This window comes from Dreissena polymorpha, chromosome 14 (genome assembly GCF_020536995.1).
Source record: "Dreissena polymorpha isolate Duluth1 chromosome 14, UMN_Dpol_1.0, whole genome shotgun sequence".
In the NCBI taxonomy this organism is placed as follows: Eukaryota; Metazoa; Mollusca; class Bivalvia; order Myida; family Dreissenidae; genus Dreissena; species Dreissena polymorpha.
The window spans coordinates 5,404,204-5,428,616 of record NC_068368.1 but is presented as its reverse complement, the minus strand read 5'-3'; the positions used below and the strand labels follow the sequence as shown (position 1 = coordinate 5,428,616).

General features: G+C 35.7%; 1 protein-coding gene across 1 annotated transcript in view; it reads left to right on the top strand.

Moving 5' to 3' along the window:
* LOC127857944 (erythroid differentiation-related factor 1-like) overlaps positions 1-21,330 on the top strand; it is a 49,233-nt gene extending 27,903 nt beyond the window's left edge. The window contains exons 15-22 of the mRNA XM_052394720.1: positions 11,551-11,751; positions 12,235-12,435; positions 16,964-17,193; positions 17,568-17,720; positions 18,312-18,464; positions 19,007-19,154; positions 20,218-20,443; positions 21,092-21,330. Of these exons, the coding sequence (XP_052250680.1) occupies positions 11,551-11,751; positions 12,235-12,435; positions 16,964-17,193; positions 17,568-17,720; positions 18,312-18,464; positions 19,007-19,154; positions 20,218-20,443; positions 21,092-21,275 (1,496 nt within the window). The 3' untranslated portion in view covers positions 21,276-21,330. The remainder of the gene's footprint in view (positions 1-11,550; positions 11,752-12,234; positions 12,436-16,963; positions 17,194-17,567; positions 17,721-18,311; positions 18,465-19,006; positions 19,155-20,217; positions 20,444-21,091) is intronic.
* Positions 21,331-24,413: the final 3,083 nt, after the last annotated feature.

Sequence of the window (24,413 nt, the reverse complement as noted above, 5' to 3'; positions counted from 1 at the left end):
TGATTGTCCCATGACATATTGCTTTCATATTTTGCAAACTTCTTTACCAACATGACCCCAATATATAAACAAGAGCAGACAACTGTATCAAGCATTTTGTAAGAATTATGGCCCTTTTTTCATTATAATATGCATATTACTTTAGTTACATTGCCATAACTTCTTTATTTATGAACAGATTTTATTAATACTTTGACAAAACACTTACCTGAATACCACAATGGATTCCACCCAACCCCACCCCTCAACCCAGAATCCCTGCCCCCCCCCCCAAAAAAAAAAATAAAAAAAAAATCCTTTTTTTATTTTTGAAAGATCATTTAATAAATGACCCCACCCCACATTATACTCCCCTCTCAACCCCCCTACCCCCTTTCCTTTTAATATTTTTGAAAGATTGTCTAATAAATTATTGAATATGAACAATTTCCCCATAATGGCTTACGTTAAACTGTCAAGCACTCGAATAGTCCTCTGACAGCTTTGTTTTTTTATGTTATGTGAAAACCCTAGTTCTATACCAGTGATTTTCGTGTGGATTTTGAAAATCAAATTAGTAATAATTCATTTAAAGCAATATTATTGCATTTACATTTTTAATAAATAAGAATTTATTAATGACTTTTGTCAAAGTATATATTTATAATTAATATAATATATTATACTTTTTTACATTTTGGTAAATGTGTTGAATGATGATTCTAACAGATTGTAAGCTAAAAGCATCAAAGTATTGGAAAAAAACGATAGTTTACCCCACAGTCAAGACTAGTTTAATCTAAGATTCACAAAATTCTCGCAATGATCTCAAGTCAAACTTGTTAAGTCTTAATTTAACAACGTTTATCACAATGTTCTTTGGTCAAGACTAGAAAAGTCTTACATTCAGAGCATTTCTCAAAATGTTCTCAGGTCAAGACTAGTTAAGTCTTACATGCAGAATGCGTCGTACATTCAAAGTGTTTCTCACAATGTTTTTAGGTCAAGAGTAGTTAAGTCTTTCATTCAGAGCGTTTATCACAATGTTCTCAGGTCAGAGGTAGTTAAGTCGTTCATTCTTAGCGTTTTCACAATGTTCTCAGGGCAAGAATAGTTAAGTCTTACATTCAGAGCTTTACCCACAATGTCCTTAGTGCAACACTAGTCTTACATTCAGAGCCTTTCTCACAATGTGTTCAGGGCAAAACTAATAAAGTCTTACATTCAGAGTGTTTGCACAATGTTTCAGGTCAAGACTAGTTAAGTCTTACGTTCAGAGTGTTACTAACAATATTATCAGGGCAAGACTAATAAAGTCTTACGTTTAAGAGTGTTTGCACAATGTTTTCAGGTCAAGACTAGGTAAGTCTTACATTCAGAGCATTACTCAGAATGTTATCAGGGCAAGACTAGTAAAGTCTTACATTCAGTATGTTTGTTCAATGTTCTCAACTCAAGACTAGTTAACTCTTACATGCAGAGTGTTTCTCACAATGTTATCAGGTCAAGACTAGTAAATTCTTACATTTGGAGTGTTTTCAGATTGTTCTCAGGGCAAGACTAGTAATGTCTTACATTCAGAGCATTTCTTACAATGTTCTCAGGGCAAGATTAGTTAAGTCTTACATTCAGTGTGTTTTTCACAATGTTCTCGGGGCAAGACTAGTAAAGCGTTACATTCTGATCATTTTTTTCAATGTTATCAGGGCAAGACTAGTAAAGTCTTACATTCAGAGAATTTCTCACAATGTTCTCAGGGCAAGACTATAAAGTCTTACATTCAGAGCTTTTCTCACAATGTTTTCAGGACAAGACTAGTAAAGTCTTACATTAAGAGCATTTCTCACAATGTTCTCAGGGCAAGACTAGTTAAGTCTTACATTCAGAGCATTTCTCACAATGTTCTCAGGGCAAGACTATAAAGTCTTACATTCAGAGCTTTTCTCACAATTTTCTCAGGACAAGACTAGTTAAGACTTACATTAAGAGCATTTCTCACAATGTTCTCAGGGCAAGACTAGTTAAGTCTTACATTCAGAGCATTTCTCCCAATGATCTCAGGGCAAGACTAGTTAAGTCTTACATGCAGATTATTTCTTTCAATGTTGTAAGGGCAAGACTTGTAAAGTCTTACATTCAGAGCATTTCTCACAAATGTTCTCAGGGCAAGACTAGTAAAGTCTTACATTCAGAGCATTTCTCACAATATTCTCAGAGCAAGACTAGTTAAGTCTTACAATCAGAGTATTTCTTATTATGTTTGCAGGGCAAAACTGGTCAAGTCTTACATTCAGAGCATTTCTCACAAATTAATGTTCTCAGGGCAAGACTATTTAAGTCTTACATTCAGAGCTTTTCTTATTATGTTCTCAGGGCCAGACAAGTTAAGTCTTACATTCAGAGCATGTCTCACAATGTTCTCAGGGCAAAACTAGTAAAGTCTTACATTCAGAGCATTTCTCACAATTTTCTCAGGGCCAGACTAGTTAAGTCTTAAATTCAGAGCATGTCTCACAATGTTCTCAGGGCAAGACTAGTAAAGTCTTACATTCAGAGCATTTCTCACAATGTTCTCAGGGCAAGACTAGTTAAGTCTGACATTCAGAGCTTTTCTTATTATGTTCTCAGGTCAAGACTAGTAAAGTCTTACATTCAGTGTATTGCTCACAATGTTCTCAGGGCAAGACTAGTTAAGTCTGACATTCAGAGCTTTTCTTATTATGTTCTCAGGGCAAGACTAGTTAAGTCTTACATTCAATGCATTGCTCACAATGTTCTCAGGGCAAGACTAGTTAAGTCTTACATTCAGTGCATTTCTTACAATGTTCTCAGGGCAAGACTAGTTAAGTCTTACATTCAGTGCATTTCTCACAATGTTCTCAGGACAAGACTAGTTAAGTCTTACATTCAGAGCTTTTCTTATTATGTTCTCAGGGCAAGACTAGTTAAGACTTACATTCAGAGCATTTCTCACAATGTTCTCAGGGCAAGACTAGTTAAGTCTTACATTCAGAGCTTTTCTTATTATGTTCTCAGGGCAAGACTAGTAAAGTCTTGCATTCAATGCATTTCTCACAATGTTCTCAGGGCAAGACTAGTTAAGTCTTACATTCAGAGCTTTACTTATTATGTTCTCAGGGCAAGACTAGTTAAGTCTTACATTCAATGCATTTCTCACAATGTTCTCAGGGCAAGACTAGTAAAGTCTTACATTCAGAGCTTTTCTTATTATGTTCTCAGGGCAAGACTAGTTAAGTCTTACATTCAGAGCATTTCTCACAATGTTCTCAGGGCAAAACTAGTTAAGTCTTACATTCAGAGCATTTCTCACAATGTTCTAAGGGCAAGACTTGTAGCCTTCATAACACTTCACAAACAAATGTGTCTAAAGTTACTTTGATGTTCAAAGAGGTATAGGGTTTTGCAGTACATATTTGGTTAATTGATTTTAAGATGATACAGCATATATACTAAAAGCATTACAGTTTGGGAAAAAAAACTACAATGTGCCCAATTTTGATAACAAATCAATATACTACTTGTCCACTCTAGACCTTAAACTTATCAAAGTCAAAGAAGGTTTGAAATTATTCAGTTACCGTTATTTTCTTAGATGACTCATTTAAAGGCCTTTTAATTATTAATGGTTATTTGTGCCCTGTCAATGTTATGTATGTCAACATTTCACTTCAAACATATCTGAAGATTATTTTTGTGATTTTGCAATACAAATCAATGTTCCAGGAATGACATGACGTATTTTTTCATTCATAAGATTATTAAATTCTAGTAAGAAAATGAAGGCCAGTTTTATTAATCAACTACAGAATTAACTATGTGGTGTTCCTTCATTCATAAAGGTTATAAGAATTTCCATTTATGAAACATTAATCTCCCAGACTTATTACATTTTTTTTAATTTTACATGTACATTAGAGCATATTTTCTCTCTTTTGCTACGGGGATTTGAGATTTATTTCATTGTCATTATTAACGTAGATTAACCCAACTCTTCACCAGTGTGAAGCTTTAATTCACTGACTAATCCTATTTTCTTTATTTGTAATAGTATTAAGATTTTTTAATGTCTTCAGTAAGATGTAAGTCACCAATCCTAGAGATATTTCTATGCAGAAACAATAAGTTATTTACAAAAAATGTACAAAAAACTGGGGATGGGAAGGAAAATATTATTACATGAAAATTGGCAGAATATTGGAATCCAAATTTCCATTTTGAATATTTGATTTGTGTTCAAAGTTGCAATAATGATTTTTATGCCACTGGTAGCGTGGCATATATCTAGCAGTCGCACTGTCTGTCTGTCCATCTGTTTGTCCGTCCGTCTGTCTGTCCATCACATTTTTTGTGTTAAAGTTTCGAAAAATGCTCATAACTTCTATGTCTCTTCAGATGTAACCTTCATATTTGGTATGCATGTTTATATGGACAAGGCCTTTCCATATGCACAGAAATTTTGACCCTATTGACCTTGACTATGAACTAAGGGTCTGCCTTTAGGTTTCAAATCTGCGTTTAGGTTTCGAAAATTTTTTTTTCGGGGGCATATGTCTTCCAATGTAGACAGCTCTTGTTAGAATTCAGATTTGCAGAATATTTTCATGTATCAGTCGTTTATTGATGACAACTGCCTTCAAGTGAGAAGATGACATTTGCATAGAGGAGGCTTTAAGCGGAGGTGAAGTTTCTCTAATTGTTTTAACTGGCAGTATGTAAAGATGTTAATACACCATGTTTAATCTGTTTTTCACGATAATTGACATGTTATTAACAGTTCAGCATCGCCCAAATCAGTAAACAAAAAAATTATAGAACTTATTGTCATTTTCTGAAATAAATGAAGATAATGTAAAATAAATTATACCAGATGAAAAGAAGTTTTAAGTGACAAAGGACACGCATCATAATGAATGCTTTCAAACATATTATAATACATCTCTTTCCCCTTTAAAAAATGCATGTAAAATCTGATTTATATTTCAATCTAAGGTTTGAAAATTAAATTATCAAATGTATTAATGAAAAACAAATATTTTAATATAATTTCTGTATGTGTTCTTGTCTTTAAAAAAACAGCAAAGTCATGTTTGTGGTGATGATACGTGTTTTTATGTTTTGCTAGACACACTTTTTGGCACAGACATTCTTTACAAAAAGAATTGAAAGTTTGGTACCTACCAAAGAATCTGCATGTTCTGACCAACAAGGAGCTTTCTTATAGGCCGTTTAATTTATTTATACCTTTTTGCCTTCTGTGATTACCCGTTGCTGTGATTACCCTTTGCTGTGATTACCCGTTGCTGTGATTGCCCTTTGCTGTGATTGCCCTTTGCTGTGATTGCCCTTTGCTGTGATTGCCCTTTGCTGTGATTGCCCTTTGCTGTGATTGCCCTTTGCTGTGATTGCCCTTTGCTGTGATTGCCCTTTGCTGTGATTACCCGTTGCTGTGATTGCCCGTTGCTGTGATTGCCCTTTGCTGTGATTGCCCTTTGCTGTGATTGCCCTTTGCTGTGATTGCCCTTTGCTGTGATTGCCCGTTGCTGTGATTGCCCTTTGCTGTGATTACCCTTTGCTGTGATTACCCTTTGCTGTGATTACCCGTTGCTGTGATTGCCCGTTGCTGTGATTGCCCTTTGCTGTGATTGCCCTTTGCTGTGATTGCCCTTTGCTGTGATTACCCTTTGCTGTGATTGCCCTTTGCTGTGATTGCCCTTTGCTGTGATTGCCCATTGCTGTGATTGCCCTTTGCTGTGATTGCCCTTTGCTGTGATTGCCCTTTGCTGTGATTACCCGTTGCTGTGATTGCCCTTTGCTGTGATTACCCGTTGCTGTGATTGCCCGTTGCTGTGATTGCCCTTTGCTGTGATTGCCCGTTGCTGTGATTGCCCTTTGCTGTGATTGCCCTTTGCTGTGATTGCCCTTTGCTGTGATTACCCTTTGCTGTGATTGCCCTTTGCTGTGATTACCCGTTGCTGTGATTACCCTTTGCTGTGATTGCCCTTTGCTGTGATTACCCTTTGCTGTGATTACCCTTTGCTGTGATTACCCGTTGCTGTGATTGCCCGTTGCTGTGATTGCCCTTTGCTGTGATTGCCCTTTGCTGTGATTACCCGTTGCTGTGATTGCCCTTTGCTGTGATTGCCCTTTGCTGTGATTGCCCTTTGCTGTGATTACCCGTTGCTGTGATTGCCCGTTGCTGTGATTGCCCTTTGCTGTGATTGCCCTTTGCTGTGATTACCCTTTGCTGTGATTACCCGTTGCTGTGATTACCCGTTGCTGTGATTGCCCTTTGCTGTGATTGCCCTTTGCTGTGATTACCCTTTGCTGTGATTACCCGTTGCTGTGATTACCCGTTGCTGTGATTGCCCGTTGCTGTGATTGCCCTTTGCTGTGATTGCCCTTTGCTGTGATTGCCCTTTGCTGTGATTACCCTTTGCTGTGATTGCCCTTTGCTGTGATTACCCGTTGCTGTGATTACCCTTTGCTGTGATTGCCCTTTGCTGTGATTACCCTTTGCTGTGATTACCCTTTGCTGTGATTACCCGTTGCTGTGATTGCCCGTTGCTGTGATTGCCCTTTGCTGTGATTGCCCTTTGCTGTGATTACCCGTTGCTGTGATTGCCCTTTGCTGTGATTGCCCTTTGCTGTGATTGCCCTTTGCTGTGATTACCCGTTGCTGTGATTGCCCGTTGCTGTGATTGCCCTTTGCTGTGATTGCCCTTTGCTGTGATTACCCTTTGCTGTGATTACCCGTTGCTGTGATTACCCGTTGCTGTGATTGCCCTTTGCTGTGATTGCCCTTTGCTGTGATTACCCTTTGCTGTGATTACCCGTTGCTGTGATTACCCGTTGCTGTGATTGCCCTTTGCTGTGATTGCCCTTTGCTGTGATTACCCTTTGCTGTGATTACCCGTTGCTGTGATTGCCCTTTGCTGTGATTACCCTTTGCTGTGATTGCCCTTTGCTGTGATTGCCCTTTGCTGTGATTACCCGTTGCTGTGATTGCCCTTTGCTGTGATTACCCTTTGCTGTGATTGCCCTTTGCTGTGATTACCCTTTGCTGTGATTGCCCTTTGCTGTGATTGCCCTTTGCTGTGATTACCCTTTGCTGTGATTGCCCTTTGCTGTGATTGCCCTTTGCTGTGATTACCCGTTGCTGTGATTGCCCTTTGCTGTGATTACCCTTTGCTGTGATTGCCCTTTGCTGTGATTACCCTTTGCTGTGATTGCCCTTTGCTGTGATTACCCTTTGCTGTGATTGCCTGTTGCTGAATGTGGATGCAACAGGATGTCACTATCATTAGTCTAGTTAAGCATGTCATCTTCTGCAATGGTCTGTGAAATAGACAGAGTGAATAGGGCTTTTGCATATTTGGAGAGGCATGCAATAAGTTTTCCAAAGCTTTTCTTGTTATAAAATCATTCATCTTTTAAGGTTTATCTCAGCAAACAATGCAGTTCTCGATGAGCTTACACTGCCAATTTACATACTGTTTTATTTACCAGTAGCACATTATGAGGTGTTGCGGAAGGTTATGTGTTTTTTCCCAATAATAGATTATTGGGAAATTTATCTGTCGATAGTATTACAAATACTATGTAAACAACGAAATAAAAACATATGATCCCCAAATTTTTGTTAATTTTCTTTACTATTGTCAACATGCACGTATCCATTGAAACTAAATAATTTCTGCATGTGTGAAAACTAAATTTTAATTTCTGATTGAGAGTGGCAAAATGTTGGTAGTTTGTTACCTTTGTTAGCTTTAGTACTTAAATTCATATGGATTGAAAACATTGTAACAAATAAAATGAATTTTGTTACATAAATGAGAAGAATTAAGTTTTTTTTATACATTCTACATGACAGATAAAACAATAAAATGTTACCAATAGAGCAACAGTTGTTAATGATGGAATTTTGTCTTACTTGGTAAGTGTACTTTTCTTAATGTACTCATAATAAAAAAAAAGATGAAAAATAAAACTTTTCCTACAGGTGATAATTTACAAAAACAAGCACACAATGCCGCCATCTAAAATGCAAAGTGCGTGTGTTTTGGTCCAATGTGTAAATCAAGGGATTTACACCAATCAAATAACAAATTGGGGGGGGGGGGGGGGGGGGAGCGATCAATTCAATGAATTTGCTTGTTTTAAAAATTAACATTTAAAAAATAAAAAAACTCCACGTTCCTTCAAATCTGAAATAGTGTATCTTGGCCGAAATAATGTGTTTGGGTTTAAGTACAACATTCAATTGTTTTCAATGTGGTTTTGTATTTGCATGTCATCATTTCAGTGGAAACGATAATTATAAACATTATGCAACATGTTTTGATGTTTACCCACTTTCTTTTAAATAAATATGCTAAAGACATCTGGAATGTTCCTTCCAACAACTAGTTCAACATCACTATTTCCGATTTGAAATGTTCAATTAACATCTGTTACTATGGTGATCCAGTTTCATTGCCATTCAAAACATGATGTTTAACCTTAAAGAGGCATTATTTATGGACAAAGACATCAGATTTAAAATGTTCAATTAACATCTGTTACTATGGTGATCCAGTTTCATTGCCATTCAAAACAGTAACCAACAGTTGTCTTAAATCACGAATAAGCTATTTTCCTCAGGAGTTATATTTTTGTTTTGCATGCAATGTTGCCAAATTAATTATAAGTATAACATTCTGAAAAAATGTAAGGGCAAGTAGAGACACAACATTTCATTCTTTCAATTTAAATGGGTGACTTGATGCTAAGTATTGTAATTTTCTATTCAATAATTATAAATAAATATCCTGTGACAGTTGTTAACATCTATGTCTTTGTCCTTAAATAATGCCTCTTTAAGGTAAAAATATCATGTTAGCAGTTATATCCATGAACATTTTAATATTAATTGATAATAGGTTCTTTCAGTGTAATTGGTGTTTAACAGTAAAATAACAAACATGTATTAAAATGATCGCAAAATTATGTGTATGGACATGTATGTTTTGTTTCAGTAAACAACAAATTTTTAACAGCTATCTACAACAGAATAATATTTCTTTGTAACTAATGTATTTTCTTTCGAAATAATTTGTTTTGTTTTGAAGGATGCAACAATAAATCATATTTGATTTACCAGTTTGCTGTATCAGCAGATCAATACATAACCCTTTTAAGAAAAAACAAATATCCTTAATTAATGTTTTTTAATAATGAACAATTGTTAATTTAGGTTTGGAATATTAAATAAAGAATCAGTTCGTTATTAACTTATACCCTTTTGTTTGTTAAAGATATGATGCTAAGAGGCTAAGCAGGTTCTTTACTACATATATTCAGTTGAAACCTTATGCAGATATGACAGGAGTGATACAAAAATAGGTCTTATGCCATATTTGAACAGTGTAGCTCCAGACCAGCCTGTGCATTAGGACAGTCTAGTTGGTAGCTACCCTGTTGCTAATGTGAAGACCAGCCTGTGCATTAGGACAGTCTAGTTGGGAGCTACCCTGTTGCTTATGTGAAGACCAGCCTGTGCATTAGGACAGTCTAGTTGGGAGCTACCCTGTTGCTAATGTGAATGGTGCATTAGGACAGTCTAGTTGGGAGCTACCCTGTTGCTAATGTGAAGACCAGCCTGTGCATTAGGACAGTCTAGTTGGGAGCTACCCTGTTGCTAATGTGAAGACCAGCCTGTGCATTAGGACAGTCTAGTTGGGAGCTACCCTGTTGCTAATGTGAAGGGTGCATTAGGACAGTCTAGTTAGGAGCTACCCTGTTGCTAATGTGAAGGGTGCATTAGGACAGTCTAGTTGGGAGCTTCCCTGTTGCTAATGTGAAGGCGAAATCTTGTATTATTTTATAACAGTCATGGCAGCTTCTGACCAGACTGTGTGACTGCTCAGGGTGTTTGAGTGCTATGCTTGCCCCATATGGCATAAGACCTATTTTTGCATGACAAAGATCATATGTCTTCTGGGACATTCTATTAGGTAAATGACCAAGGACAATATTTTGGACACTCTGACCCTCAATTTTGCAGAATAGGGCCTGATCTTGAACATCAGGTTAGCCCTTATAGTGCTGGAACCCAATTTTGAAGGCCTTTGCAAACAGTTTGGATCCAGATGAGATGCCACAGAACGTGGCGTCTCATCAGGATCCAAACTGTTTGCTATTCTGATAGTATTCTTTGAAAAAAAATCAAAGAAAATGCTAATTTTAGAAATTCAGCAGACAGCATTTTAGCAGACGATAAATTTCCCAGCATGCAAAAGGTTAAATATTATGTGTATCACTCTGTAAGCACTATGTAGTGACTACTGCATAATTTTTAATTAGCACATGTTTTCATGGATATTTTGTATGACCCCTTGCATATGTCCTCATGAACTGAACCAATGCTTTAGCAGAATTACACCCTTTTTGTACTTACCAGTATTCAGCATCAAGTTTTCTTGAATATACACATTTATCAAAAACTATCAGATATGTCAATTAACAAACTCCATCATCTTAAGGTTGCTGGCTGAAAATATGTTTATCATCAGTTGAGAGCAAAGCACAAAGAAGTTTGTTGTACTAACGCTCCATTTGTGGTTGTTTTCATAGTGTGCAATTATCTATTGTTTCATGTGCGAGGACAGGCTGACTGGGAGGGCACTGTAATGCCTGGAGGACCAAAGGGATCTGTGCTTATTTAGGCTTCCTTGCATGAAATTTAAAAAATAACATTGACTTAATAACACACCTAACACATTTCAGGCTTTTTCTGCCCTATGCCACGGGTTCGAATATCGGCCCCATTCCCAATGCAAATCTGGTTGTTTTTTTCCCAATTGAAAAAAAAATCCAAATTCCAAAAAAAATTGTTTTAAAAACAGTAAAATATGTTACCTTGATTATTACGACTTGCCTTAATTTCCCCAAAAATTCGGGGTTTCGTGTGATTTTTTTCCCCTCAAAAAAGGCCAGGCCCTTTCTCCAAAATCAGATAAAAAAAACCTGCACTTATCACACATGTTCATAATATTGTGTAAAATTTTAATAATACGTTATCAAAATAGTCGTTATTTACCAGTTAACGGCTTCTTTGAAATATAAGAAACACTATTTACATGGGATTACTTTTCCCAATTGAGCCAGTTTTGCGATTACATTTTGTCCCAAAATGGGGCTTTTCACGACACGAAATTCCCAAAATTCCAGTGTGGCGTTTTCCCAAAATGGATCGGAAAAGGCCTGCATTTATCTAAAAGTTGTCTTGGCGTAGTGGATATGGTGTCCACCTAGGGACTGGGAGGTCATTTGTCCGACCCAAACTGTGGGAGCATTCTTTAGATCTCCCTCAAAGACACCAAGTAATGGTTCTACCGAGGAAACAGACAATAGAGCATTTCAATAAGCCTTCAGCTTTTGATTCAATTGTGCTAAAATAAATAGGTTTAGACTGAGCGTTAATTAAGCAAAAGAAGAAACGCAGTTATGTCATATATATACTGAATCAAATAGTCAGAGAACTATATGATCTCCTAAACCTACTTTCAGGTATGTTGAAATCTCTACTGCCAAACAAGGTGAAAGAGAACGATGCCCTTCTGTCGAGCATGTATGGTCTCCTTGGTGACTGCAGACTTGGTTACCTGAAGAGTAGACTGCCACCAGTTGACTGGGGCACAGTCTGGAACGCAGGGATGCCAGAGGAAGGCACGCTGATGGAGCTGATAGAGAAAGAGGGGGAGCATTTTGGTTCGTGCTTTCTTAATGAGAATGATGTTTGTATTTGTACGGCTCCAACAAAGAAGCTGGTCATGGGGTATAGTGGAGTCACTCTGGTTTGTTGGTCAATTTCTTTGTTGAATGGCAGCCATGCCTTTGACAAAGAAGTGAGAGGGTTTATGATCCCCATTTATTATGGACTATGGAGGTGTAGTTCAAGTGAAAATATTTTTGAAACTAAAGCTCAGTTTAGTTCTTATTGTAACTCTTCAACTATATCTTCACCAACAAAGTAGTGCATAATTTTAATGTAGAATTTTTTTCTCATGTGAAATTTACTGAAGTAAAGTAATAAAATGTTTAATTACAATTTGTATTGTATGAAACTTTATAAGCATGGATTTACGAATTTATGTATCCTAGCGTATTAAAGTGTTATGCTGTAACAGTTATGTCAATAATTTGCAGATTTTGATTTTGTTTTAATTTGAATTTTACGCTTTATATGTTTAGAATTCGAGGACCTATTCAATTCAAGCTGCAAAGATGACATCATTCTCGAGAGCTGTGTGCAATGCTATACGGAGGCACTAGCACTGACATCAAAGAAAAATGCCAGTGTATACACAGCACTGCAGAAGCGAAGGGGCAATGCGTTGAATGAGCTTGGTGTCTGCCTCATGTTGATGGCGCAAAAACACTTGGAAGGGTCTGGTAAGTGTTGTATGTACTGTCATATATTCTTCGGGCATTAGTCAATTGCTTGGGATTAAAAAGATGAGCCAATGAAATCAAGGTTTATTCTTGTGATACATTTTCTTGTGTTTCATTATTTATTCCATTTTGGCCTTTCCCAGATCTAAATGACTTTTCTTTGAAATTATCAATTTTTATTGTAAATATGTCATTACCCAAAGTTCATAATCATGGACTTCCAGGTTTTTTTTTTCACAGCCATTAATTTTAAATACGTCTTTATTATCCATCGTGTAAATTACTTTTAATGTACCTTTATTATAACAATTTCAGACCATATTAAATCATATTTGTGGTTGTTAGCATGGTAATAAAACATAATTTCAAAGTCATGAAACATAGGTTCTTATCATTATATGTTTCATGTACGGGTAATACTTTTGACATGATAGGTACATATCACAGAGTAGGAGCTACACCATAAATAGTCCATCAACTTTCCGTCTCAAATTTATGTAAATCAAACAAACAATTATTGTTTCCTTTTGTGCCACTTGTTGTTTCCCCAGACTAATAACCATCATCATACTTGTATAATTGTACATTATAAATGGCGTAAATGCAAATATGTAAGATTTTACATTTCATGGAAATAAAAAACAAAAATCCTTACTGTTTTAGAGCAAAAATAAATAAATAAATTGTCTGAACAAAAACTAGTCATTGTACATGCTTGTGCTTGGCACTTACATTTCTATGTCCCCCAGTTTATACTGTTTTTTCCCTGTCTGTTTGTTGGTTTGATGATTTGTTTGCGTCAAACTTTAACATTTGCCATAACTTTTGCAGTATTGAAGATAGCAACTTCATATTTGGCATGCATGTGTATCTCATGGAGCTGCACATTTTGAGTGGTGAAAGGTCAAGGTCATCCTTCAAGGTCAAAGGTCAAATATATGGCGGGACTTAGTTTTTCCCAAAAACATATTGTATAATTAGATTTTCAATAATGAGGGTACTTTCTACTGTGTATATTACAAGAAAAAACAAGATGAGTTTGTGAAACACTATGCCCCCCCCCCCACACACACATATTTGACCTTTGACTTTTTGCAAACAGTTTGGATCTAGATGAGACGCCCCAAAACGTGGCGTCTTATCAGGATCCAAACTGTATGCTATTCTGATAGTTCTTTGAAAAAAATTGAAGAAAATGCTTATTTTAAAAATTCAGCAGACAACATTTTAGCAGACGACAAATTTCCCAGCATGCAAAGGGTTAGTACTGATTTGAGTTTGTGCAGGAGCTGACTGACATTCTAAATTTCAGATGTGTAAAAACTTATCAGTGGTATTCATACTTGTAACATGGATGCAAATATAACCATGGTTAACTCAAGGAACAAATACAATTTTCATTTACTGGATCCAGGATAGTAATCTGACTATCATACACAATGAGGCCTTTACTACGGCATGCGACTGAAGACCCGGCAAATTTGCACTGTGCATGGGTGAAAAAATGTGTTTAAAGGTTTACTTTTTGTACTCTTAATTATTAGCAAGACATGTTTTTTGCCAAAAACATTGTGAACATCTAGCTTTTGTTTCATTTTGTGGTAAATACACAATGTTTATGTTACCACCTTGATTTCACAAATTGACCAGATAGTAGTAAATGAAACAAAAAATATAGAAATGCAGAATATAATAATCAATAATTTTTGGAAGGGCAGGGCGGGGCTTTGGAAGGGCAGGGCGTGGCGCCTTTCCATTTAGGACAAGCTGGAGCACTGTATTATCGAGCATTGACCTAATCATATCACACTGTCTCAGAGACAAGCACCTGCTACAAAATGTAGGGGTTGACAGATTTGACAGTGAAGTTGCTGTGAAATGGATAAAAATTTAAGCCACCTTTTTTTGTGGGCAAGGACAGACGGCGGAGATAACCACATAATACCCACGCTTTTTGAAAAGCGTGGGGATAATAACTTTGTCATTAGAACTTTTAGCACTGCAGCACCTATTAATGTCCTTGGAATTTATGGATACCATTTTGTTCTTGTAAGTGTGAGCTCCTTTTTAAAAGTATTATTTTCATCCAGTGGTTTAAGTCAAGCAAGCTGTGTTATGGTTATTGTCAGTCAGTTATGTATCTATTTACGTAGATTGCCATATGGCCTAGGTTATTAGTGAGTGATTTATGCGTTTGTGTGAAAGAGAAATACGATATGACATCCACCGTTTTGTTTATTTAAGACGAATTATTAGTTGTAAATATCAGGTTGGTTGTCTGGTAAATTATTTTTATGGCATCCTGTTTGGAAAGGTAGGTCCATCTGTAAATATTCAGACTATTTAGCCTTCCTTAATAAATTTTTCAAGTTGTACACTGGTGTATGTTGCCAAGTTGTTCTTCGTAAGTAAAAGGGAGTTGCATACGGCAAACAGTCGATGTAAACGCTGATGTCTTTATTTGATTAACACCTTCGTAAATTACTAGAAAATTAAGTAGAAATACTAATTATAACATCAGCTTTTGCAATAAATGGGGTTATACTGGATTCGCCACGGACCTTAGTCCGTCCATCTGCCCATCAGTCAGTCTGTGTCTGTCTGTCTATCTGTTTGTCCACCATAGACCAAAACTTGTCTCAAGATGTTCCAATTTGCAGGCATTGTTCGGCATGATGGAGTTGTGCTTGTGCGGTGTTTTTTTCATTTTTGATATTCAAGGCATTAAAATAATGTTATATAGATAAACTTTTGTTGGTTTTAGGTGCTTATGGTGAGCTTTTTTTATTGTCTTTTGTTCTTCGTCTGTCGTCAGCATTTGTCTTGTTCACAATTTAGAGGCCACATTAATGGTCCGATCTTTATGAAACACAGTCAGAAAATTTGTCCCAATGGTAGCTTGGCTGAGTTTGAAAATTGTCATGTTTGTCAAAAAATATTACCATCATGGGGCAGGGCATTTTTTTCTTTTATGGCAATTGTAAAACCTTGTTATTAAGCACCCTAATAGGCACATTTTTTTGTCTTATTGTCATGAAACCTCGTCAGAACAATTGTTCTAATGTGATCTTGGCTGAGTTCGAACATGGTTCCTGTCTGTTGAAAAGCATGGCCTCCAAGGAGGCGGGGCTATTTTCCATATATGGCTATTGTAAAACCTTGTAAAACCTTGTAAACTCACTAGAAGTCACATTTATGGTCCAATCTTTATGAAACTTTTGTTCTAATGATAGCTCGGCTGAGATAAAAATGGTTCAGTTTTTTTTTCCGAAAAATATGGCCACCAGGGGGAGGGGCATTTTTCTTTATATGGCTATAGTAAAACGTTGTTAACATTCTATAATTCACATATTTTTTCCAATCTTGATGACACTTTGTCAGAACATTTATTCTTCTGATATCTGGGCTGAGTTTCAAAATGATTCTCATCTGCTTGAAAACATGGCTGCCAGGGGGCTGGGCATTTTACCTTATACGCCTATAGTAAAACCTTTTTAACTCTTTAGTAGATATTTTTGGCAAGTTTGAAAATGGTTTTAAAAAAATCTCAAAAGTTGCTGAGAGCAGTTCAGTTTTTTGAAGTCTCAGGTGAGCAACTGTGGCCCTCTGACCATCTTGTAAAGGTATATCAAGCATCTCTTTAGTGTGTAAGTAAACATAATGTGCTTCAGCTAATTTTAAGTTTATTTTGATTTTCATGGAATTAAAAAATAACATCATCACACACAAAAAAACATTAATGTGATAAAGTTACCTTAAGGTCACTTTGATTTTCAAGGAACTGAAAAGGTTCTGCAGCACATAAAGTACAGTGGTATGACTCAGCTAATCTTCAGGTTGTTTAAAGAAATACTTCAGCACAATAGTAGCAGTAGCAGGACTCGGCTTAAAAAAAAGATTAACAAGGAATCGCTCCAGCACATAAGTGACACTATTATGACCCCGCTTATCTTTATTCCATAGTTTCTAGCTCACCTCAGCCCTTACTGCACATGGTAAGCTGTTTGATCACTCAATGTCCAGCGTCTGGCATTGTCAATTTTGTGAAGTGTGTCGTCAACTTTTAGCATGTTACCATGATACATGTTACTTCTAGTTTGAAGATATTCTTGCATGGATGAAAATTACTATTTTGACCACATATGCCCACATGTGTTTTTTAGTACTTGAACAAACAATTTATGTTCTTATGCCCCCAGATCAAATGATCGGGGGTATATTGTTTTTGGCCTTATGTCTGTCATTGTGTGTGTCTGACTGCCTTTCCCAAAAGTTTAACCTCGGTCATAACTTTTGCAATATTGATATCCCATAGAGCTGCACATTTTGAGTGGTGAAAGGTCAAGGTCATCCTTCAAGGACAAAGGTCAAAATTTATGGCTTCAAAGCGGCGCAGTAGAGGGCATTGTGTTTCTCAAACACAGCTGTTTTTTCTCTCAGAAAAGCCAGGACAACTTTTATGGGCCAAGGGTTGGCTCATGATTATTGGTATCACTGTGTTTTTTTTGTTTTTTTATTTATTTAATAGATCTAAGTGACTCAGGCCTTCAACACATGGAAGATCTCTGGCATCGATCCCTCTCAGTATTCAATGACGGCATCGCAGTGTTTGAGGATGCGAAAGACGTGGCCAATCAGGCGCTTCTTAACTGTAATGCTGGACGACTGATGAGACTGGTTGCTCAGACGCACACTAAGGTTGCCCTGAAAGGAAATCTTCACGAGTTCACTCCGTTGGAGAGGGAATATTACAATAAAGTAAGTAACCATCTGACCAGATATTTTTGTATTAAGACAAGCATTTAGGGTATTTATATAATGCTTGAATATAGTGCTTATATAAACTGGCCAAACATTAATTTTGAAACATATACAAGTACCTGGTAATACCATATAATATTTTATATTTTAACTTTGGTCAATGTTCAATAAAAAAACAACTGTCAAGGTAGAAATAAAAAAAAATCTTTATTTGAGGAAATGAAATTCTTAGTAGAAAAAGTATACTTTATTATTTTTTTGATTGGTTTAAATACTTTGAATGCAAAGTACATAGGAGTTCAAACAGTTCTTCATTTGATTGATACAAAGAAAACTATGAAACAAACCAAATGTAATGCTTATTTCCGTAGGCGATTGACAGGTATAAGACAGCACTCAAGTTGGGTACCCAGGGATTCAAGCATATCGTGGAGTCTGTCAAGTGGGAGCTCTCTACTACATATTTTAATATGGCTGCACTGCTGCAAGACTACGCCCCTCTTTCGTCACGGAAACAAGAAGAGGTATACTTTTGGTTTTTGATGTTAGTTAACAAAAAATAATTCTATGGAGAAATGATCTTAGTTAAATTTTGTGTCAAAGTGTCATATGATGTAAGATATCTGATGTATTTTTAAATGTTTATGTATTTTTGTTGTCAACTATTGAGTTAAAACAAATTAAGCCAATGATGTCTGGATTCATTTCCAATATTTGTATTAAAGCACTGCTTGATATCATAATAAAGGGTGTAATTTAGCAGATCTTTGGCAATCAAAGTTATTCATTCTTAATAGAATACATGAGACAAATACTGCCATGTGGGATCATACGTACTGTTGTTTGTTTTTTTAACAAAAAAGTCTTAATAAAAAACAATAAAAAAAAATCAATGAATTTTGTATGTTTAAGGGAAAATAAATGGTCTTGAAATAATATGCAGTGACTGATTTTAAGTGTTTGAGAATGTTTTTCCACCATTGTCTTACAAAAAAAATATTAATGTTTATGTCTAAAGCCCATGATGGCTTATAAAATCTATAGCAAATCCTTTTAGTTGTTTCATACAAATCTGTCTAAAACAAATTGCCATAGGTTATGTTTCTTTTTAACAGGTGGAGAATGAAGTGGTGAATCTTATGTTCCAATCACTTCATTTCTGTAACAAAGGTGCTGAGTCTTTTGCAACACAGACGATGTACCAGTTCCGTGCGGCCACCATTAACCATCGCTTGGCATCTCTGTTCCACAATACTCTAAGGCAAGAGGTAAACGATATTAAGGATTTACACAAATCGTAACATTCACTTTAAGAGGGTTCAATTCCATACAAAATTATCATGCTAATTATTATGATTGGGGGTTACTTTCGAGTTCACTGGCGTTTTCTATATATGCTTTCAATTCCCAGAGCAAAATAATTTTGAAAAACACTTGCGTGTTCGTCGTTAGAACTTGCAAGTTACAGTAGTCTTTTTTTAGTCAGTAACAACAACCTACTATGTATACATGTACCATACTTGCTTATGGTAATCTGTATTAAAAAAAAACAACCTTTCAAAGCAAAAAGTAGAGGTTACTTTCACAGTGGTCTTTGCTCAAATAATGTATTTACTTTCTGTACAGCTTTTTCTAATTGTTGAAATGTTCTGTGATTTTTCTGTTATTTCGGTATTTTGATAGTTGAAGGCGTAGGTCAGTTTATCATTCACTGGGACAAGCACTTGTTACAGAATCGGCCAAGCACTTGTCATGCAAGTCTCTTTCATCAGCTCTGAAATTCCTAAAAACTGCCTTTTTGTTTTTACAGTGTAAGGAGCATAAACGAAAACACTTGCACACGTTGTCAGAGAGGCACTACGTACAGGCACTGAATCTCTACCAGCAAATGGACTGTCATCTGGAATACCTGCAGACAAAGCTAGAGTTTGTTGCATTGTTAGAATTAGCCGGAGCTGGTGAGTTTGAATAAATGTGATGATTGCTTATAAACATAGTGTGATGACATAATTAATGGTCAGTCTTATCGAGGAACTGTCTGTATATGTGAAGGTATCTGCAAACTCAGCTAGAGTTTGTGGCATGGATATACCATGCTGTAGATTGTGAGTTTGAAACCACCTCAAACAATTTATTTGTTGACTGTTTTGATAGTGAATTTCATGTACCCTACAATCTTTTGGACAACAACATCAAACAATCAAGTTATCAACTTGTGCGTTACAACCCAAGCAACAACATACTAGTTATTCTCTATAATTTCCATGTAACTGGTGGAAAGTATTGATACTTTTTACCATTTAAATACTGTAAACACATAATAAATGGTTAATTTTGTGGGTTGACTGATCAAAGAATTAAACAAAAACCAAAATGAAAATGACTTACATAAATTTCTCATTTTCCCCCCAAAATCAGATCTATACACACATTTAGGTGTCTGCAATTATTTTTTGTTTTTAAACCACGAAATTTCATACGGTCAAATATTTATGATTGTATGTATGTTTTGAAACTGCAGAATATAGTTTCATGAAAAAGTGTAAAATTTTGTGAGTATGATGATTATCAACATTTATCTCAAGTACAAGCCTTGCAGTGGCAAATACACAATGAGCATGCTTTTATGTTCAGTTTTATGCAGAAGGGCTTTTGACGATTTCTTCATCCTTAGTTAGATTAATATCAAATTTCTGGATTTTTTTTTATTCAACTGCTGTTGTTAGTGAATGAATTACTGGTAGTTATTTTTAGATGTCCTGAAATTATGTTTCAATACTTGTTATATTATCTGAAGAATTTCCTCACCATTTGCGTCACAGTGTTGAGTCTATTCACGTCATCTCACACTCTTAGTAAACCAACTGTTAATTTACCATACCATGGTGTTTTTCTCTGATAAAGGATCAGTCCTAGACCTTAAGTTATACAAAAAGTTCACGACCATTATTTCACCCTACACTTTTTCTGTTATGTGTTCCATAAATTCATGTCTTTCGTGTTACACTGTTTTGTTTTCAGGTGCGTCATCAGCGCGAAATCAATTAAGATGCCAGTTACAAATAGTGCACTCTCTATCAGAATGTTCTGAATCATTAAGCAGCTTGGCAAATCTTCTGAAGGAATCAGAAAAAACATCAAATGTTTGGAAGGAGGGGTTGACAATTACGAAAATTATAGAAGATAAAATCCAGTCTGGTCTTTTGCACCTGGTGAAACTTTACAAACAACTACATGTAAAAAAGAGGTACATGTATTTTACTCTGTTTGCTTTTTTTTAACCAAATGATTTTAATGGATCTTTTGCGCTTGTTATGCTAATTATTTAAAAAATATTTTAAATATTTTTTTTTAAGTAGTTTCATTTAGCAACTTTTCTAAAAAAAATCTTTGAATCCCTTCAAGTCAGGGCATGTGGAGGATCCTGTTTTGAAAACTGATGTCCATAATGGTTTGTTTTTCTCAAGATTTAGGTTAAAGTTAGTTTATGGATCACTACGTATACAAGCTTGCATTTGGTTGTCATGTTATGAGCAAATTACTGATAATCATGAAACTGGGTATACCTACACAGAGCAGTGTGGCGTTTTTGTGCAGCACTTTCATCAGAAATCAAACGTCTGTTAAACTATGAAATATTTCACTGCACAGACCAATATGAAATGTTAGGCAACAAATTTATATGAGAAGGAGTTTGTTTCAGTAGAAGACTCGTGTTTTGCTTACAATATTTTCAAAGCCATTGCAGACATTTGTTTTTGTCTTAAATTTAAAAAAAGCTGGATCTTACAAGAAATTTATTTTGAATCTAGGGTTTGAGCAATTGATTGCAAATAGTATCCTGTCATTGATTTATGGTAACATTAATATATAATATTCTTTGTAATATTTTCAGCTCAACCCAGGAACTACCCATGAAAGCTGAAAGGCTAAAACGATTTTATGCAGCAAGCCTAACAAATAGAACTGTGGGTAAAAATGACGATATTTTAATTGAAAGATGCTCTATATTACACATGTTTCTTTCAGAAATTGCTCAATTTTATAATAATGTTCTTGCTAAGGATTTGCAATCTTGATAAAAATCTACTTATTGTTAATAATTTGTATTGCTATTAAAAAATTGTGTTTAAATGATGGTTGTTAGTTTGCTACAAGTTTAAACCAAATTTTTTTGCAGTAATAATTCCAACTTTTATCATGATTTGTCATCATAATCATATGAGTCGCGTTCTGAGAAAACTGGGCATAATGCTTGTGCGTAAAGTGTCGTCCCAGATTAGCCTGTGCAGTCCGCACAGGCTAATCAGGGACGACACTTTCCGCTTTTATGAATTTTTTTTGTTTAAATAAGGTCTCTTCTACGCAAAAATCCAATTTAGGCGGAAAGTGTCGTCCCTGATTAGCCTGTGCGTCATAGAATACGGTACACCTCAATAATATGGCTATGCCGGATAAGTTTATATCGACTTACTGTGAAATAACATGGTTTGTCGTCATAGTTCTGCAGGTTTTTCCCTCTTAATTTTACTCCCAATAACGAACTTTAAGTTTAAGTCTCGAAGTAAATGTTTCCGGCTTGTCCCGGAAAAATATTTGGTCGACATGATATAAGTCGACAAATCAACATAATTTTTGGGGTCATGCCCTTGTGAAAATGACTTGTCATCATAGTTTTAGTCGACACGTTGATTTATTTTTTACGCCGTGACACCTTTTTCATATCATGCCGTCATAGAATGTTGACATCATCGCATCATCGGTGTACCATATACGCGTCTATACCATCGTATTTTCAGTCGACGCGCAGGGCTCAACATTAACAGTTGTCCTATTGCCCCTGGCAAGTAAAAGTTGGGTCTGCGCAAGTTATTTTATAATCTAGTTGTCCGCCCGGAAAAGTGCAAAAAAGAACAAAGAGCATTTAATTTAGACATAATTGTTGTAATCATTTTGTTAAATGTTCAAAAATAAAAAAGGTTTTATGGTGTATCATTTTGTTTTATTAAAATATATGAGGTTTACAGTTGATGTGATATTGCATGTTTGGGCAAGTGGCTTTACGTTCAGGGCAAGTAGATTTTCGAAGTACTTGCCCGGCAAGGCAAGTTGGTTTTTCGGTTAATGTTGAGCCCTGACGCGTTAAGTTATTTTTTTAGGCCATGTCACCTTTTTCATATCATGCGGTCATATAATTTTGACAGCATCAGGTCGCACCATCTACGTTTCTATAAATTCCGGGTCATATGACCTGCCTACAAAATGATATTACAACTTCCTATTGACATGGTACAAAAAGATCGCAGGCAGGGTTATATCCACAGGTGTTGGGTGTGTGGCAAATTCACTAAAACACTATCAATATAACTTAAAACAACATTTTCATCACTTTGACGAAACAATAATTCTGATAATATAATTCTGTTTTTTTTTCGATGCTTGTAGATATTTATTGAGCTGAGTTTTGGTATGCAAGCCTACAAACATGCTCTACAGATGAAATGTTAAATTGATGCCGGTCCGTTGAATTTTGGCGTAGTTATGGGCCTTGGACTTCGGAATTTTCTATATCATAAATGTTATCCGTATTTTTTTTTACACAAGGCTCTCAGATATTTAGCTGAAGTTTGGTATGCGAGTCTACCTACATTACCTACATATGAAGTGTAAAATACTTACCAGTCCATCGATTTTTTGCGAAGTTATGGGCCTTTGACTTAGAAATGTTTTCTATAATAACCGCTTTTCCGGAGGTTTTTTTTTTCGCAACGCTTTCAGATAATGCGCTCATTTTTGGTTTGTGAGTCTACCTAAAGGACTTAGATAAAATGTGAGCATCGTTATGTCCAGAATGATTTTTATTTGAATGTGCTCTTATTTTTAGAAGCAAGTATACAAAAAATGGTTACCGGTATTGTTGCCTATTGCATTATTTAAGTTAATGGCTATGATAATTTTTTCGTATATAATTTATATATTTTAAACTGGGCCGGTTTAAAGGCTCTATAAAGGTGACTATCCGTAATTATTTGCCGATTTTTAAATAGTTGTTTTCATATTTTATTTATAAAGCTTATCAACAAACAATATATATATATGCTATTGGACATTACCATAAAAAATGAGCAATACAACTTGTTTTGAGCTCAAAATACAGTGTCCTTCAAGTCAATTGTGTTTACAAACAATCAGTTTATTTACATCGCTGTTTACTCGGAAAAGTAAAAGTGAAAATGACTCGGGTCACCAAAAATATATCGTTGATTTGCAACGTTTTCCGGTATCACTCACTATGTAGGTCTCTTCTTAATGGTTAAAACGTTTGTAGTGATCTAATAAGTTACTTTCTGCTGGTAAAAAGTTGTTTAAAATAGAATTAAAATTCAATTTTCTTTCGGCTGTTTTTAGCATACGTAACCGCTTTTAGGCTACACATCACGTTAGTTGCAAAGTTGTAAACATTTCTTCCAATTATGAAACGGGTATATCTTCCATAATGTTTGACAACGTTGCACCTAAGCTGTGTTATAGGCATTTTTTATGCAAGGGTAACTGAAATCCTGTAAAAATTTGACCAGATTATATGCATAATAAGTGGATTTGTCACCTTTATAGGGCCTTTAAGCTGTTTTGGGGCTCAAAGCTGCACATGTCACAGGGTCCCCCTTCCCTCTGGCCCCTTTCTGTATATTGAAAATCATACTTGATACTACAACTACAAAGATCAGAAAACTTGCATTTGTACACAGTTGACAGTTACATTATATATGTAGCAAAACAAGTTAAACAATGTATAACTATTTTATAAACTGAACTTAACATACATGTTACATGTAACAGATATGAAACCTGTAAGTCTCTTCCACGACACTTCAGCTGGCCAAAGTCATCGATCAGCTGTGTGAAGTCACGTTCTCGGAGAACTTGACATTCAAAAGACAGTAGCCCAAATTCTGTTAACCTTTCCTGACACGTGGTGTTTTTCAGATAGTTTTTCACGCGTGATAATGTTAAAAATGACCTCTCACCTCCATGGCCTTGACAGTTATTAACTGGAATTGTGAGATATCCTTGTGGCACATGTCCGTAATCCGATAAGTCAGTGAAATATCCTATAGGTAGGTGTTGTAATAAGACCGTAGACTCGTCGAGGAATGGTGCGTGAATAAAATTGTGCAGGTTATAAACATAGGGTAAATTGAGCTTCAAAACCGTTA